The 13,034-nt window shown below is 42.9% G+C and overlaps 1 protein-coding gene across 5 annotated transcripts in view; it reads right to left on the minus strand.

The window, feature by feature from the left end:
* Window positions 1-812: 812 nt before the first annotated feature.
* The window catches only part of CLASP2 (cytoplasmic linker associated protein 2), a 180,103-nt gene continuing 167,881 nt past the window's right edge, over window positions 813-13,034 (minus strand). For all 5 annotated transcript variants that reach the window (XM_049629088.1, XM_049629086.1, XM_049629087.1 and 2 more), the window contains 5 exons: window positions 11,477-11,670; window positions 10,840-10,968; window positions 6,799-7,005; window positions 5,173-5,289; window positions 813-2,602 (listed from right to left, as the gene is read on the minus strand). In XM_049629088.1, the coding sequence (XP_049485045.1) occupies window positions 2,516-2,602; window positions 5,173-5,289; window positions 6,799-7,005; window positions 10,840-10,968; window positions 11,477-11,670 (734 nt within the window). In that variant the 3' untranslated portion in view covers window positions 813-2,515. The remainder of the gene's footprint in view (window positions 2,603-5,172; window positions 5,290-6,798; window positions 7,006-10,839; window positions 10,969-11,476; window positions 11,671-13,034) is intronic.

Below are 13,034 nucleotides of genomic sequence, written 5' to 3' on the forward strand. Positions count from 1 at the left end.
TAACCAGGAGCTTACCACCATTCTTTAACAGTTGACATCTAAATGTATTTCTGGGATGAACAAATTTGAATAGTCAATAATAACTTTCCTAAAGCCTCATTAACTGAAACTATACAATTTTGTTTTTCATGTGTGTGTGTGTGTGTGTGTGTGTATGTGTATATATATATATTTTTTTTTTTTAATTTTTTTTTTTTTTTTTTGTTATTTCTTCAAGTAATCTCTACACCCAATATGGGGCTCGAACTTAAGACCCCAAGATCAAGAGCTGCCTGCTCTATCGACTAAGCCAGCCGGGTGCCCCTGAAATTATAGAACTTAAATATGACTTTTTTCATGTGTTTATAGATTAGCTTTCACTTAGTCACATTAAACCATCCTCTTTCATTCATTTGAACACCTGCCTTTAGACGCCAGGTCCTTGATCTAAGTTTTCAAGCAGAGTTATTATTCAGCTTACGTCACACTACTGAGTCGTCAACGGTAGTTAAAGCAGTATCTTAAAGCAGAGGTCAAAATTAAATTGTTAGATTAAAAACGATTACAAGACATACCGAAGGTTACGGAACAAAACACATCACTGAGAAGAATTCAGTGTTTAAAATGCCTTTTCTTCCTAAAGATAAGCGATGTCACAGACATGCTGTACAATCTTGTGGATGCTACTCCTGACAAGTCTTTTCTCCTCAGATGCACTTATAAAATTCATGAGAACACCACTGATACAGGACCTTCAAAATATTTTTAAAGACCTAGCTAGGAGCTAAATGACTTGTCACACAGTGAGACAGAAAAACAACCGATGCACACTGTTAATTTTTTCAAGTAATGTTATGTACAGTTTTATTGCCAGTATATGCACAACAGTAAGCATAGAACTATAAATACACAATGTAATTAACAGTAGAAAACAAAATTGTTACAGGTAAAGGGGGGGGATATAGAGAAACTATTTTCCTGCTGCTAGAACAGAAACAAAGGGAAGAGCCCATGACAAACCATCCATCCAGTACTTTTGTCTTAAACTCTTTACATACATTTCTACATGTTTTTCAGTTAAACAAAGAAAGTACAGATCACTCCGTAACAATAGCAAACTGCTATTTGCCTTTCCAGTCAAATTCACTTCATGTTAGGATTAAAAAAAAAAAAAAAAAGTCAAGATGAGAAATCATTAGTGTCCCGGTTCCAAGTGATCTCATTTGCTTTGCACCAAACTGGTGAGTTTTGCAAGTCGGCTGCACAGGAAAAGAACAGGTGTAGCGAAAGGTGATTAAAACAATGTGTTAAAATGTAACAGAAAATCACCCTTGAAGTAGTTTTCCAAAAGACACTGTAGGCAGCAGCTCAGTTAAAAGGATCAGCCCTGAAGAGGTAGAGAATTTGAGTCCATTACAGAGATAATAGCCTTGTGCCACCTTCTCTCTCGTCAGGATCAACGTTTTCAAGTAAGACAATTTCACGGTCAAAGGAAACCAGGTGCCACCATTTAAAGAAAAGGTGCTGGTTGACTCGCACGTCTCAGTGATTAATAAGTTTGTTTTTTAATGAGAAACAGAAGACGGTCAAGACGCACATGCACTGGATTTTCTTCTCTCTTTCCATTATCAAGTTTATTCATAAGTGAATTTGATATTAATAAATACGAAAAAAGCATCATTCACAACAACGAAAAACAAACCAGAAACCCTGCAAGAAAACCTTCTATTTTAATAAGCATCTAGAAAACAACAGGCAGATGATCTGGTGCAGCTTTCTTAAGGGGCCGCAGGGGGGACACGGTTTTAGGTGAGGCGGCAAGATCGAGAGCCAACACGCGGAATCGGCATCACAGAACTGGCTGATTCTGTGGCACTCTCTGAGGACGTCGCTTTACGCTACGGGTCACCCCAAAGAAGTTGCGACTAACGACACGTGTCACCGTCACGTCGACAGAGTCCAGCCGTGGTTCAAATCAGTCCTGCATCGTTTCACATCATTTCAGTATTTCTAGCATAGGACGTGATACAGAACGAAACTCCAAGTAGCAATAAAAATAGTATTCTGCATTTGAATAGAGGCAAAAAAATGTTTTAGACTGTTAAACTTTTAAAGCTTTAAGCATTCCTCTTTCACCAGCATTTAAAACAATGTATACAATCATAACACTGGCAAAGGTTAATGGGAAGACAAGTACAAACGTGAAATGACGAATTCGATTAAAAATTACTCTGTATCGATCCACTGATGTTAATACTGCTTCTTCTTGAATTTGGAATAACTATCATAAAAGTTACATGCAGACTGAGGAGAGCCCTCTGTTACAGAAAATACAAAACGAAACAAAGAACTAAAGCCGGGAAAAGATGGGAGTTCCGAAAGATGCGTTTGAGTACTTCCTCTCGCTGCTGAGGGGTGGTCTGCCCGTCCCGGGTCGGGGCGGCCTGGCCCGCTTCGGTCCGTATTTCCTTTCACTGATGAGGGGTGGTCTGTCCGTCCCGGGTCGGGGCGGCCTGGCCCGCTTCGGTCCGAGTCACTAACTCTGTCCGGAAACATCAGCAGCGGGGTCAGCTCCTCCAGAACCTGTCTGTGCACGTTTGATGTACAGATTCAGGAGCTTCATCTGCGGATTGAAACCAGAGCGAAGGCGTTTAGCAGGCTGCTCTAAATTACAGGAAGATGCTCACGGAAACCGGTTTTGTGCGTATCGTGAGTCTAAGAAGAGAGGCTTTAGGGGCGCCTGCCTGGCTCCGTCAGTGCGGCATGGGGACCCTCGATCTCAGGGTTGGGAGTTCGAGCCCCACGTTGGGTGTAGAGATTGCTTAAAAATAAAAACTTAAAAAAGTAAATAGAGATTTTAGATTACATTATGCCCAAGTTATTGTTGATAGTTAAGAATTACCAAAAAGCTTTTCAAGTCTCCATCTGTTTATGACTGAGTGCTCTATTTATGCATTTATTTAAGTAACCTCTGCACCCAACGTGGGGCTTGAACTCACGGCCCCGAGATCAAGAGTGACGTGGTCTACCGACTGAGCCAGCCGGGCGCCCCTGGTGACTCTTACAATGTGCCTTTTCTGTAACACTAAACCTGCTGTAGTGTTAGCATGTGAAGCTTCAACGTAGAAAAGAAGTCTCATTAGGACAGTCGGGACAAACATTCGAGCACTATGTGCTATAGAGTAAGCTAACGACCTGAGGAAATCAAGACACGAAACATGCCAGTCGTTGTCTAGAGTCACAGAGGCAGGTAAGAAGTGGCCCAGGACAGAAAACCAGGCCCCTGGGTTCCAGGACCCGAGATCTTCAACGACTGTAACACTGCCCTCCAAGAATGTTCTTGATTTGTGTCATTTTGTGGTCTTTACCAGATGAGACCCTATTTTTATCAACTGTTAATCAATGCATATGCAATTTTGTATTCTACTTTTTTTCGTCTGATGTCATTTCCAAATATTTTTTCGGCCTGGCTATAGTCTTCATATGCAACATTACTGGCTGCCTCATATTCTGACAAAGTGCTTAACTTTAACTCTTCCACAGACATCTTTGGTCATCAGGACACAACCTGAGCTTATCACAAAACCTGAGATCGTTTCTCTTTGAAAAGCACTGTGTTGGGGCGCCTGGGTGGCTCAGTAGGTTGAGCGTCCGACTTCGGCTCAGGTCATGATCTCGTGGTCCGTGAGTTCGAGCCCCGCATCGGGCTCTGGGCTGACAGCTCAGAGCCTGGAGCCTGTTTCAGATTCTGTGTCTCCCTCTCTCTCTGACCCTCCCCCGTTCATGCTCTGTCTCTCTCTGTCTCAAAAATAAATAAAAACATTAAAAAAAAAAAAAAAAAAAGAAAAGAAAAGCACTGTGTTGGGGCACCTGGCTGGCTCAGTTGGCAGAGCACGTAGGGTTCTTAATGTCGGGGTGGTGAATGCAAGTCCCATGCCAGGTGCAGAGTTTACTTGAAAAAAAGAAAGAAAGAAGAAAGAAAAAAGAAGACTGTGTTGTTTCAAGTTTGCTTTTGTAACATTAAATCATTGATCCAACGGGTTTTTAGTCTGATGTCCAGGGGCTTCGGGCACTCACTGAATCCCCTGAAACCACGTGTAAAATTTTCTGTATTTATTTACCTTTCTTGGGATGTGGTAGTAATGCCCGAATCTCAAAGCGGGTCTGCGAGTCAGAGAGAGTTAAGAACTACCACCCACAGAGAACGCACGCAGGTATTTACCTGAGCCTTACAGGCATTTTCTCTACTGTTTCGGTATTTTAAAACTAAATCTGACGATAGTAATGACGATCACTAGGGTCCTGGGAAACTCTTAAAATGAGGGTGTCTCCTGCAAACAGCTCATAAGCAACAATCCAACAATCATCACCTCGTACAATAAATTTCAATGTTTGACAGTATCAAAAAAATGAGGGGAACAAGACTTAAATTAAAAATTTTTTTTAATGTTTTATTTATTTTTGAGAGAGACAGAGACAGAGTGTGAACAGGGAGGGGCAGGGAGAGGGAGACACAGAATCCGGAAAGGGCTCCAGGCTCTGAGCTGTCAACCCGGACGGAGCCCGACGTGGGGCTCGAACTCACAAGCCACGAGATCGTGACCTGAGCCGAAGTCGGATGCTCAACCGACGGAGCCGCCCGGGCGCCCCGAGACTTACATTTTTTAAAAGTGTATTTATTTAAGTAATCTCTACACCCGACGTGGAGCTTCAACACACAACCTTGAGATCAAGGTCATGTGCTCTACTGACTCAGCCAGCCAGGTGCCCCTGGTTTTTCTTTTAAGTCTTAAGGACAGTAAATACTTGATTATTGGAGTTCATAGGGGAAAATCTAAGAAATATTCCCGGATTCCCCATTTTGGGAGACAGGAAGTAATCCATGAATACACAACCACTATTTATTCTTAAACCGTCCTTGGGGGCTAGGATCGGGTGTGGGAGCTGGAAAGGAGTCAGCTGAGTGGAGGCGTTTCTCTCACGGCCACACACCCTCCACCGAACCGGCGGCTTCCCCCAGCGACTGATGCGAAAGTAGAAACAGTTAACACTCAAACGGTAGGAGGAATGAGTCGGATACTCAAGGCCTGACTTATCCAAAGCCAAATACGAATTTACCCTTAACCCGACAGAGACCTAAATTTTGAAACAGGCACCACTGCCACCACCCGTGGACCAAAGGTCGCCACTTACCTTGCTGCCCGTGAGCTGACTGAGATGTGGTTTTAGTTCGTCACCAATTACCGCGTGAACGGCCACCAGGCAGAAGACACAAGCTTTCCGAACACTGCTCTCCGAGTTATCGTAACCCTAGGGAGGAGAGTCCTCGTTAGCACTCCTGGGGGGCCGGAGAAAGAACCATTCCAGCATGGACAGGCGGGGTGGCTCCAGCACGAGATCGCGGGCGCACCAAGGACAAGAAGCTTTAAGGACGGAAGCGACTCCTCCAGCTCTCCCGGCGGAAACGCGCCCTCCTCTCCGTCCGCCTCCCCTCCACCGTCCGCTTTCCTGATCGGCTCCTACCTTATTTGGCCTGGAAGGCGGTCCCTTTGCCAACCGGCCCTGTGAAGTCTCCGGACGGACCTTGCTAAAGCACTCAGCCGTAGGGAGCCCAAGAGCGCCTCCCTTCTGAAAAAAACCTGAACTGAAGTAACACTGGGCCTGGCGGTCAGGGCCCGCCTATGATCCAGGCTGAGTTCTAAGCTCAACATCTGTCCCACCCCTACCGTTACCCTAAGTCATTCACCCAACAGAACATGTAGTCGGTAGCCACCGTGTGTATGATACCCACACACCATGTACATTCTGTGCGAAGAAAGGGATTTGGATCCCATCTTCAAGGACCACACAATTCGGTGAGCAATATTAGACTCAGAACAGAGTCAAAGAGAACATTATAGATGCACAAAGAAATGAATAATTCTCTTCGGGAGGGGTATACGCTCTGTAATTCTCGTCATTAAAATTACATTACAGAATAATAATTTACTGGATGGGAGAGTTAACAATTCATGATTAAGCAAAAAAGCACGCTATAAAATATGATCCCGTTATGAAAATGTTTCTGTGGATGGGTTTGTGTGCATAGAAAAAAACCACATTACATCTATGGCTGTAAATCAGTGTAACCATTTTGGAGAGAAATTTGGCAACACCTAGGAATTCTACTTCTAGATATATACACAGAAGTATAAGAAGATATTAGAAAGAAGTTCACTGCAATATTTATATCATTAAAAAAGGAAACAATCCATATATTCATGAAAAGACGAGTGGATCAACCAATTGTGGGATTCACATACGTGGAAATTACTCAGCCATAAGACAGGAATGAAATTCTAACACATGCTGTAACACAAGCCCCGAAAACATTACGCTAAATGAAACAAGCCGGCCACAATAGGACAGATACTGCGGGATTCCATTTACGTCAAGAACCTAGCAAGCAGAAGAGCCAGAGCAGAAGAGGAGTTACCGGGGGCTAAAGGGCACGGGAACAAGGAATTATTAATTAATGGGCACAGTTTCCATTGGGGACGAGGAAGTCTGTCCTGGACATGGGCAGTCGTGAGGGCTGCACAACAGCATGCACGTATTTAATGCCGACGAATCTCACGCTTAAAAGCGGCTCAATGGTAAGTGTTAGGTTACGTATGTACTTAACACACACACACGCAAAGCTGGCCATGGAAAGTCTCTGCTCTGAACGTCCGGGACGGCAGGAAGGCTTGGTTATGCCGCTCGTGCTGCCTAGAGCGTGCCTAAAATAACCGAATCCCCGACGTAGTACAGCTTATGCCTCCAAGTTTGGATTCTTACCTGTATCAAGCCTGGCATAATCTCTGGCAAAAGCAGGTTAAGGGTGTCCTTGGACACCCGCTCTATCACTTTCGTTTGCATCTTGATTGCAGCCAGGTTGATTGGGTAATCTGCGGTTTGGATGATGGGGCAAAGCACTTTGATGCACTGCTCGGGGCTGATAGAAGTGGCCAGCACCGATGCGGCTTCCTCAGCAGATCTCACCACCTGAGACAAAGGGGAAATTGGGCCGGGAATAAATTTAAGAACGTTATGCTGCGTCCTGGAAGTACAAAGTCACGAAATACGCAACAGGACAGGATATCTACAATTAAAAGCAACTTTTTAAAATGCTTGTTTATTTTTGGGGAGAAAGGGAAGGAGTGGGGAGGGGCAGAGAGAGAGGGAGACAGAGAATCCGAAGCGGGCTGCGGGCTCCGAGCTGCCCAGAACCCAACACCGGGCTCGAACTCACGAACCGTGAGATCATGACCTGTGCCGAAGTCGGGACGCTTAACCGACTGAGCCACCCAGGAGCCCCAGCACATCTACAATTTGCTTTGAAAATACTACAATAAACACGACAAAGTGAGGGTACAGGTAAAACAGGAGTGGCAAACTACAACCTGTTGAAGCCAGAATGGACACGGGGAGAATATTTCTTCCAGAATTCTTCCTTCTTTTGTGTTCTTAATGTTGGCTAATGGCGATTTTCACTTTTATTCTTTTTGAGAGACAGAGCAAGTGTGTGTGTGTGCGCACAAACGTGGGAGGAAGGGGAGGAGGAGGAGGAGAGGGATGAAGAGAGGGAGGGAGAGACAGAGGAAGAGACAGAGGGAGAGAGAGAGAGAGAGAGAGAGAGACAGACAGACAGAGAGAATCTCAAGCAGGATCCGTGCTCTAAGGATGGAGCCCAACACAGGGCTCGAACCCATGAACTGTGAGATCACGACCAGAGCTCAAGTCCAGAGTCGGATGCTCAACCGAACAAGCCACCCAGGCACCCTGGCTAATGCAATTTTTAAGTGCTACTGTAGTCTTGCTGTGCTGGGCAGTGAAGGCTCTATTTACCAAGACTATAATGCGAATGGACCCTCTACAGCAGCCGTGCTGAGACGCTGCTCGTTATCCTATACCCTCAACTCCAGGAGTGTTTGTGTTCTTTTCATCACATTAGTACAAAATAAAATAAAATCTCATTAGTAAGTTATCAAGTTAACATGCTATTCTGTTCATAGTGATTTTCTTTCCTTCCGTACTGGGCCTAGGAGAACAGACACTGACTTTGCAATGAAGAAAAGAAACGGCTGTCCATCTTCATAGAATCTGTAATCTCTAAGATGGTCTTGAGACCACGCAAACATTACTGCTTTGGACTCTACTCGTTTCTCACTTAGGGTCTCAAGCTGTGAGCGGCACTAAGGAAAGGTACAGCGGCAAATCCAATGGCAGGCCCGGGGCTAACTTTAGCTGTATTACCTTAAGAATGTTGATTTTACCTTTTGTAAACATAGGGATTCTGGGTCTTATTTGGGTCAGAGGGTGGATAACTGAACCACAAATAGTCGTTTTTTAAACCTTCAGCAAGATACTATGGATGTTCCACTACTGCTGAACAATAGCTCAATAAAAAATAATCTGAATAAAAATCCATACAGATTTAAAAGTTATGACTGACTCTCCTACAAGACTCACAGTCATATCATTTGAAACCCAGAGGGTTTCGAGTTCTTCAAATATGTACCAACACTTCTTTTTTTAAGCTATCTCTACACCCAAGGTGGGGCTCGAACCCATGGTCCTATCAAGAGCTGCTTACTCTACTCACTGAACCAGCCAGGTGCCCCAAAGTCCTCACCAACACTTTTGTTTTATTTATTCATTTTGAGAGAGAGAGGGAGGGAGGGAGGGAGAGAGGGAGGGAGGGAGGGAGGGAGGGAGGGAGCCTGTGTGCCTGAGTAGGGGAGGGGCAGAGAGAGAGGGGGAGACAGAGAATCCCAAGCAGGCTCTGCACTGTTGGTGTGGAGCCCAACTCAGGCCAAACCCGGGAACCCTGAGATCACGACCTGAGCCGAAAGCAAGAGTTGGATGCTTAACTAACTGAGCCACCCGGGGGCCTCATCTCACCAACACTTCCGATTGTCGTTCTTCCTAGTGTATATATAAAGTGGTATCTCATTGTGGGTTTAGCTGTATTTTCCTAATGAGTACCGATATTGAGCATCTTTTCATGTGCTTATTGGCCATTTGTATATCTTCTTGGGTGAACCGTCTATTCAGGTCCTTCGCCCATTTTTAAATTCAGTTATTTCTTTTCGTTGTTGAGTTGTCAGAGTTCTTTATATATTACCTCATCAGACATAGGATTTGCAAAGATTTTCTATTCTGTGGGCTAAATTTTCCACTTTTTTTATGGTGTCCTTTGAAGCACTAAAGGTTTTTTTTTTTTTTAAACATTATTCTTTGTGACACTGCTTTATTTATTTTTTGAGTAAACTCTATGCCCGATGTGGGGCTTGAACTCATGACCCTAAAAGAGTCTCACTGACTGTCGCAGCCAGGTGCATCTGAAGCACAAAAGTATTTATTTTATTTTATTCATTTTTAAATGTTTACTTATTTTTGAGAGAGAGACAGAGCATGAGCAGGGGAGGGAGAGAAGAGAGGGAGGGAGACACAGGTTCCGAAGCAGGCTCCAGCTCTGAACTGTCGGCACAGAACCCAACGTGGGACTCCCAACTCACATGCTGTGAGATCGTGACCTGAGCTCAAGTTGGACACTTAACCGACTGACCCACCCAGGCGCCCCGTTATTTTATTTTTAAAACAATATTTTACTTTTAAGTAATCTCACCACCCAACGTGGGGCTTGAATTTACAAGCCCGAGATCGAAAATTGTGTGTTCTGCCCACTGAGCCAGCCAGGCGCCCCGAAGCACGAAAGTTTTCAATTTTGATAAAGTCCAATTTATGTTCCTGTTGCTGTTGGTTACTTGTGCTCTTGGTGTTACATCTAAGAAACCATTGCTCAATCCAAGGTAACAAAGGTTACAATCATGTTTTTTTCCTGAAAGTTTAGTTTCAGCTCTTTCATTTAGCTTTGATCTACTTTGTCTCACTGCTGTTTTCTAACTTTTCTTTTTTGATTTCTTTTGCTTATGTCTTGGTTCTACAGAGATATCTAATGCTACTGCTCTGGTGCCTTCTCTTAGAATTGCAGTCTGTACCTGACATTTCCTTTTTTTGTTATGTCTGAGACATAATAAAAATCCTCATGGTTATCTCATCGATGCCACTGTAGCTGGTAGAAATATTGTGACTAAAAAGAGAGGAGACAGGAGAGAGAGACAAACCAAGAAACAGACTCTTAACTCTAGGGAACAAACTGATGGTCCGCAGAGGGCAGGTGGGTGGGGGACGGGGGAAACAGGTGATGGGGACTGAGGAGGGCACTTGTGACGGACCTGGGGAGTTGTATGGGAGTGACCAATCACTGTACTGTACCCCTGAAACGAATCCAACTCTGTGTTAACGAACTAGAACTTAAATACGAACTCAAAAAGCACCCCCACCAAATGTTTTTTTATACAACTGTAAATGCATACACAGAGGAGACAGATTTACAGGACTTCCAGGAAAGCTATCCTCATTATTTTACTGAATAAACTTTTAACAGAGGCGATTCACTACCACTTTAAAATAATGATTCTTGTCTTCATTAGTTATCTCAAAAAACCAAATTCTTATCGGTAAGTGGAAAGAGAAGGCTGGCGATTCTAAGTAGAAAACTACAAGACAAATTACAGAGGAAATGAAATCAGGATTATTTCCCAGAGCTGGTTGTATTAGGGGAAAGTCCATGATATCACCAGAATTCACTTAGTAGAAAAAATATGACTGCAATTCCATCAGATGTTACCCGGAACATCGAGGTTAAGTGTTCGTTTGATTGAAATGATTGATACTCTCTGAGGGTACTCTTCAAGCGATGTTTGTATGTTTCATGCAATCACATCAGAGGTGCTGAGAATAAAATAGTAACTTAATCGTCAGGTAACTTACCTCCTTATGAGGGTCTTTATGTGCTTCCAGCGTTTTCATGACCGTCAGTTCTGCATAGTTTTTAAATCTGGCTGGTTGATGCCTTAGGATTTCTCTTAAAACCTTTAACGCCAAAGCCCTGATTGTAGGCTAAGAAGAAATATTTTAATGTTTTTAATATTTTGGGTTGTAGACAATCTACTACATTTTCTGTATCTGTATTAAGGATCTTAACGTTGGGGCGGGGATAAGTTGCAGACAACTGTATAAAGCATACGGTATATGGCATAATTAAGTTTTCACATCTCTAGTTGAAAACTCATGTCATACTTCATATATTTGTAGGAGATCCAGAACCAACAACATTCCATGAAAAAGGAAATTTTACTTCTGAACTGGTTTAAATACGCAAAACAAGTACTCTTCTATAAAAACACTTTCAGCTACCTTTCATTTCTCCCATTGTCAATTGTTCCAAATCCACTGAGTTGTTGGTTTAGAAGACAAAATACTCGTAATGAAAATTTCACATGGGAAGAAACAGTAAAAGAGACCGATCTTCTCAATTTCCAAATTTGTGAAGCACTTGATTAGCAGGCAAGGACGGGCAATCCAAGACAGGAAAAACAGGCTATTATTTACATATTCTGCCATTTACCTCTTTATCCCCAAGGGTTTCAAGCAACAGAAGTAATATTGTTTTGAAGTGTTCATCCCAAACGCTGAAAGATTCCTCCTGTGTCAGTTTCATGAGTTCATAGAGGGCAATTTTTCTTTCCTCTACACGTTCATTATGGTTAGACAACTCCTTCAACAACTCTGCAACCAGGTCAGAATGGTCTAGGGAAAGATCTGGCAGGAGGACACAAGATTAATTCTGTAACTCTTGTTAAGTATGGGGATGACAACTTTAGTTTTAAGGGAAAAAAAGGACTAATTTTCTTTTCCATTTAGTCATCTTGAACCCATCAGTTTTAGTTGAAAACTTTTTATAATAAAAATTTACATGGAGAAAATATATAATGAACCCCATATACCCATCGCCTAGATTTAATAATTAGCCAGATTTTACCATTCTTACTTCATCTTCCTCCCTCCCCACATTCTTCCTGAAATATCTCTAGTAAATGGCAAATACATCACTTTATCTTTTATCTTTAAGTACATCAGCATGCACGTCTATGGTGTCACGCCAGGAGGCTCACAATGTTTGATGCCTCCATTTTCAGAGGTACCAATAATGGCCAACAGATTGAAGTGGTGACAACGTGACCCTACCGTTGTAAAGTTCCCCATCAATCTTTTTTTTGAGGGAGCTGGGGTATGGAGAGAGAGACAGACACAGAGAGAGAATAAGTGAGAATAAGTGGGGGAGGGGCAGAGAGAATTTTAAGCAGGCTCCACACCCAGCACGGGACCCGAAGCAAGGCTTGATCTCAGGGCTGTGAGACATCATGACCTGAGCTGAAATCAAGAGCTGGATGCTCAACCGACTAAGCCACCCAGGCACCCTAAGAAAGACTATATTTTACTTAAGGGGATTCAGAAACCTGAGGAAAGGAAATAGAGCTGAACCATTAGAACAGATGAGTTCAATGAGAGTAAAACTAACAGATGATAGGGAAGGAAAACGGAGCCAAAATGATGACAACATTCGCTATTAAAAAAAAAAGTTTGCTCTGACAACTTTCATGGAATTACAATTAGAACACTAACGTCATCATACACAGCACACAAGGTATGATTACTGAACTTAAAAATTTGAGATATGTGAGAAGACCACTCACATATATGAAGATCTATGACCACTAAGGTGAACCAAGTTGGGGTTTTGGAAGATCAAGCGGAAGAACCTCTATAAAGAGCAGAGCAAACCATGAAGAAGAAATCTGAGTTTAAGGATAACATCAACATCTTAACCTGTAGGATGAAAACTGTCCACAGTAACTTCATTTATACAGACCAGCACTGGAACAGCATTGCCAGTTTAACAGGAAATACCAAAGCAGGATAAATGTGTCTCTATAAACCTCATAAAAGACATTCCTGCAAAGTTGTGTTATCAGACTTGCACAGAGGATTGTTCCAGTAAGAGTGAATTTTATTTCGGCCCAATAAAGGGAAGTCACCAAAAAATGCTTTCCAGGGAATGCAGCTCTTTTCTCTACGAATATAAGCTTTGTAGTTACACTAGGAGATAATCAGAAATGACTAAA

Source organism: Panthera uncia, chromosome C2, assembly GCF_023721935.1.
Source record: "Panthera uncia isolate 11264 chromosome C2, Puncia_PCG_1.0, whole genome shotgun sequence".
Classification (NCBI taxonomy): Eukaryota; Metazoa; Chordata; class Mammalia; order Carnivora; family Felidae; genus Panthera; species Panthera uncia.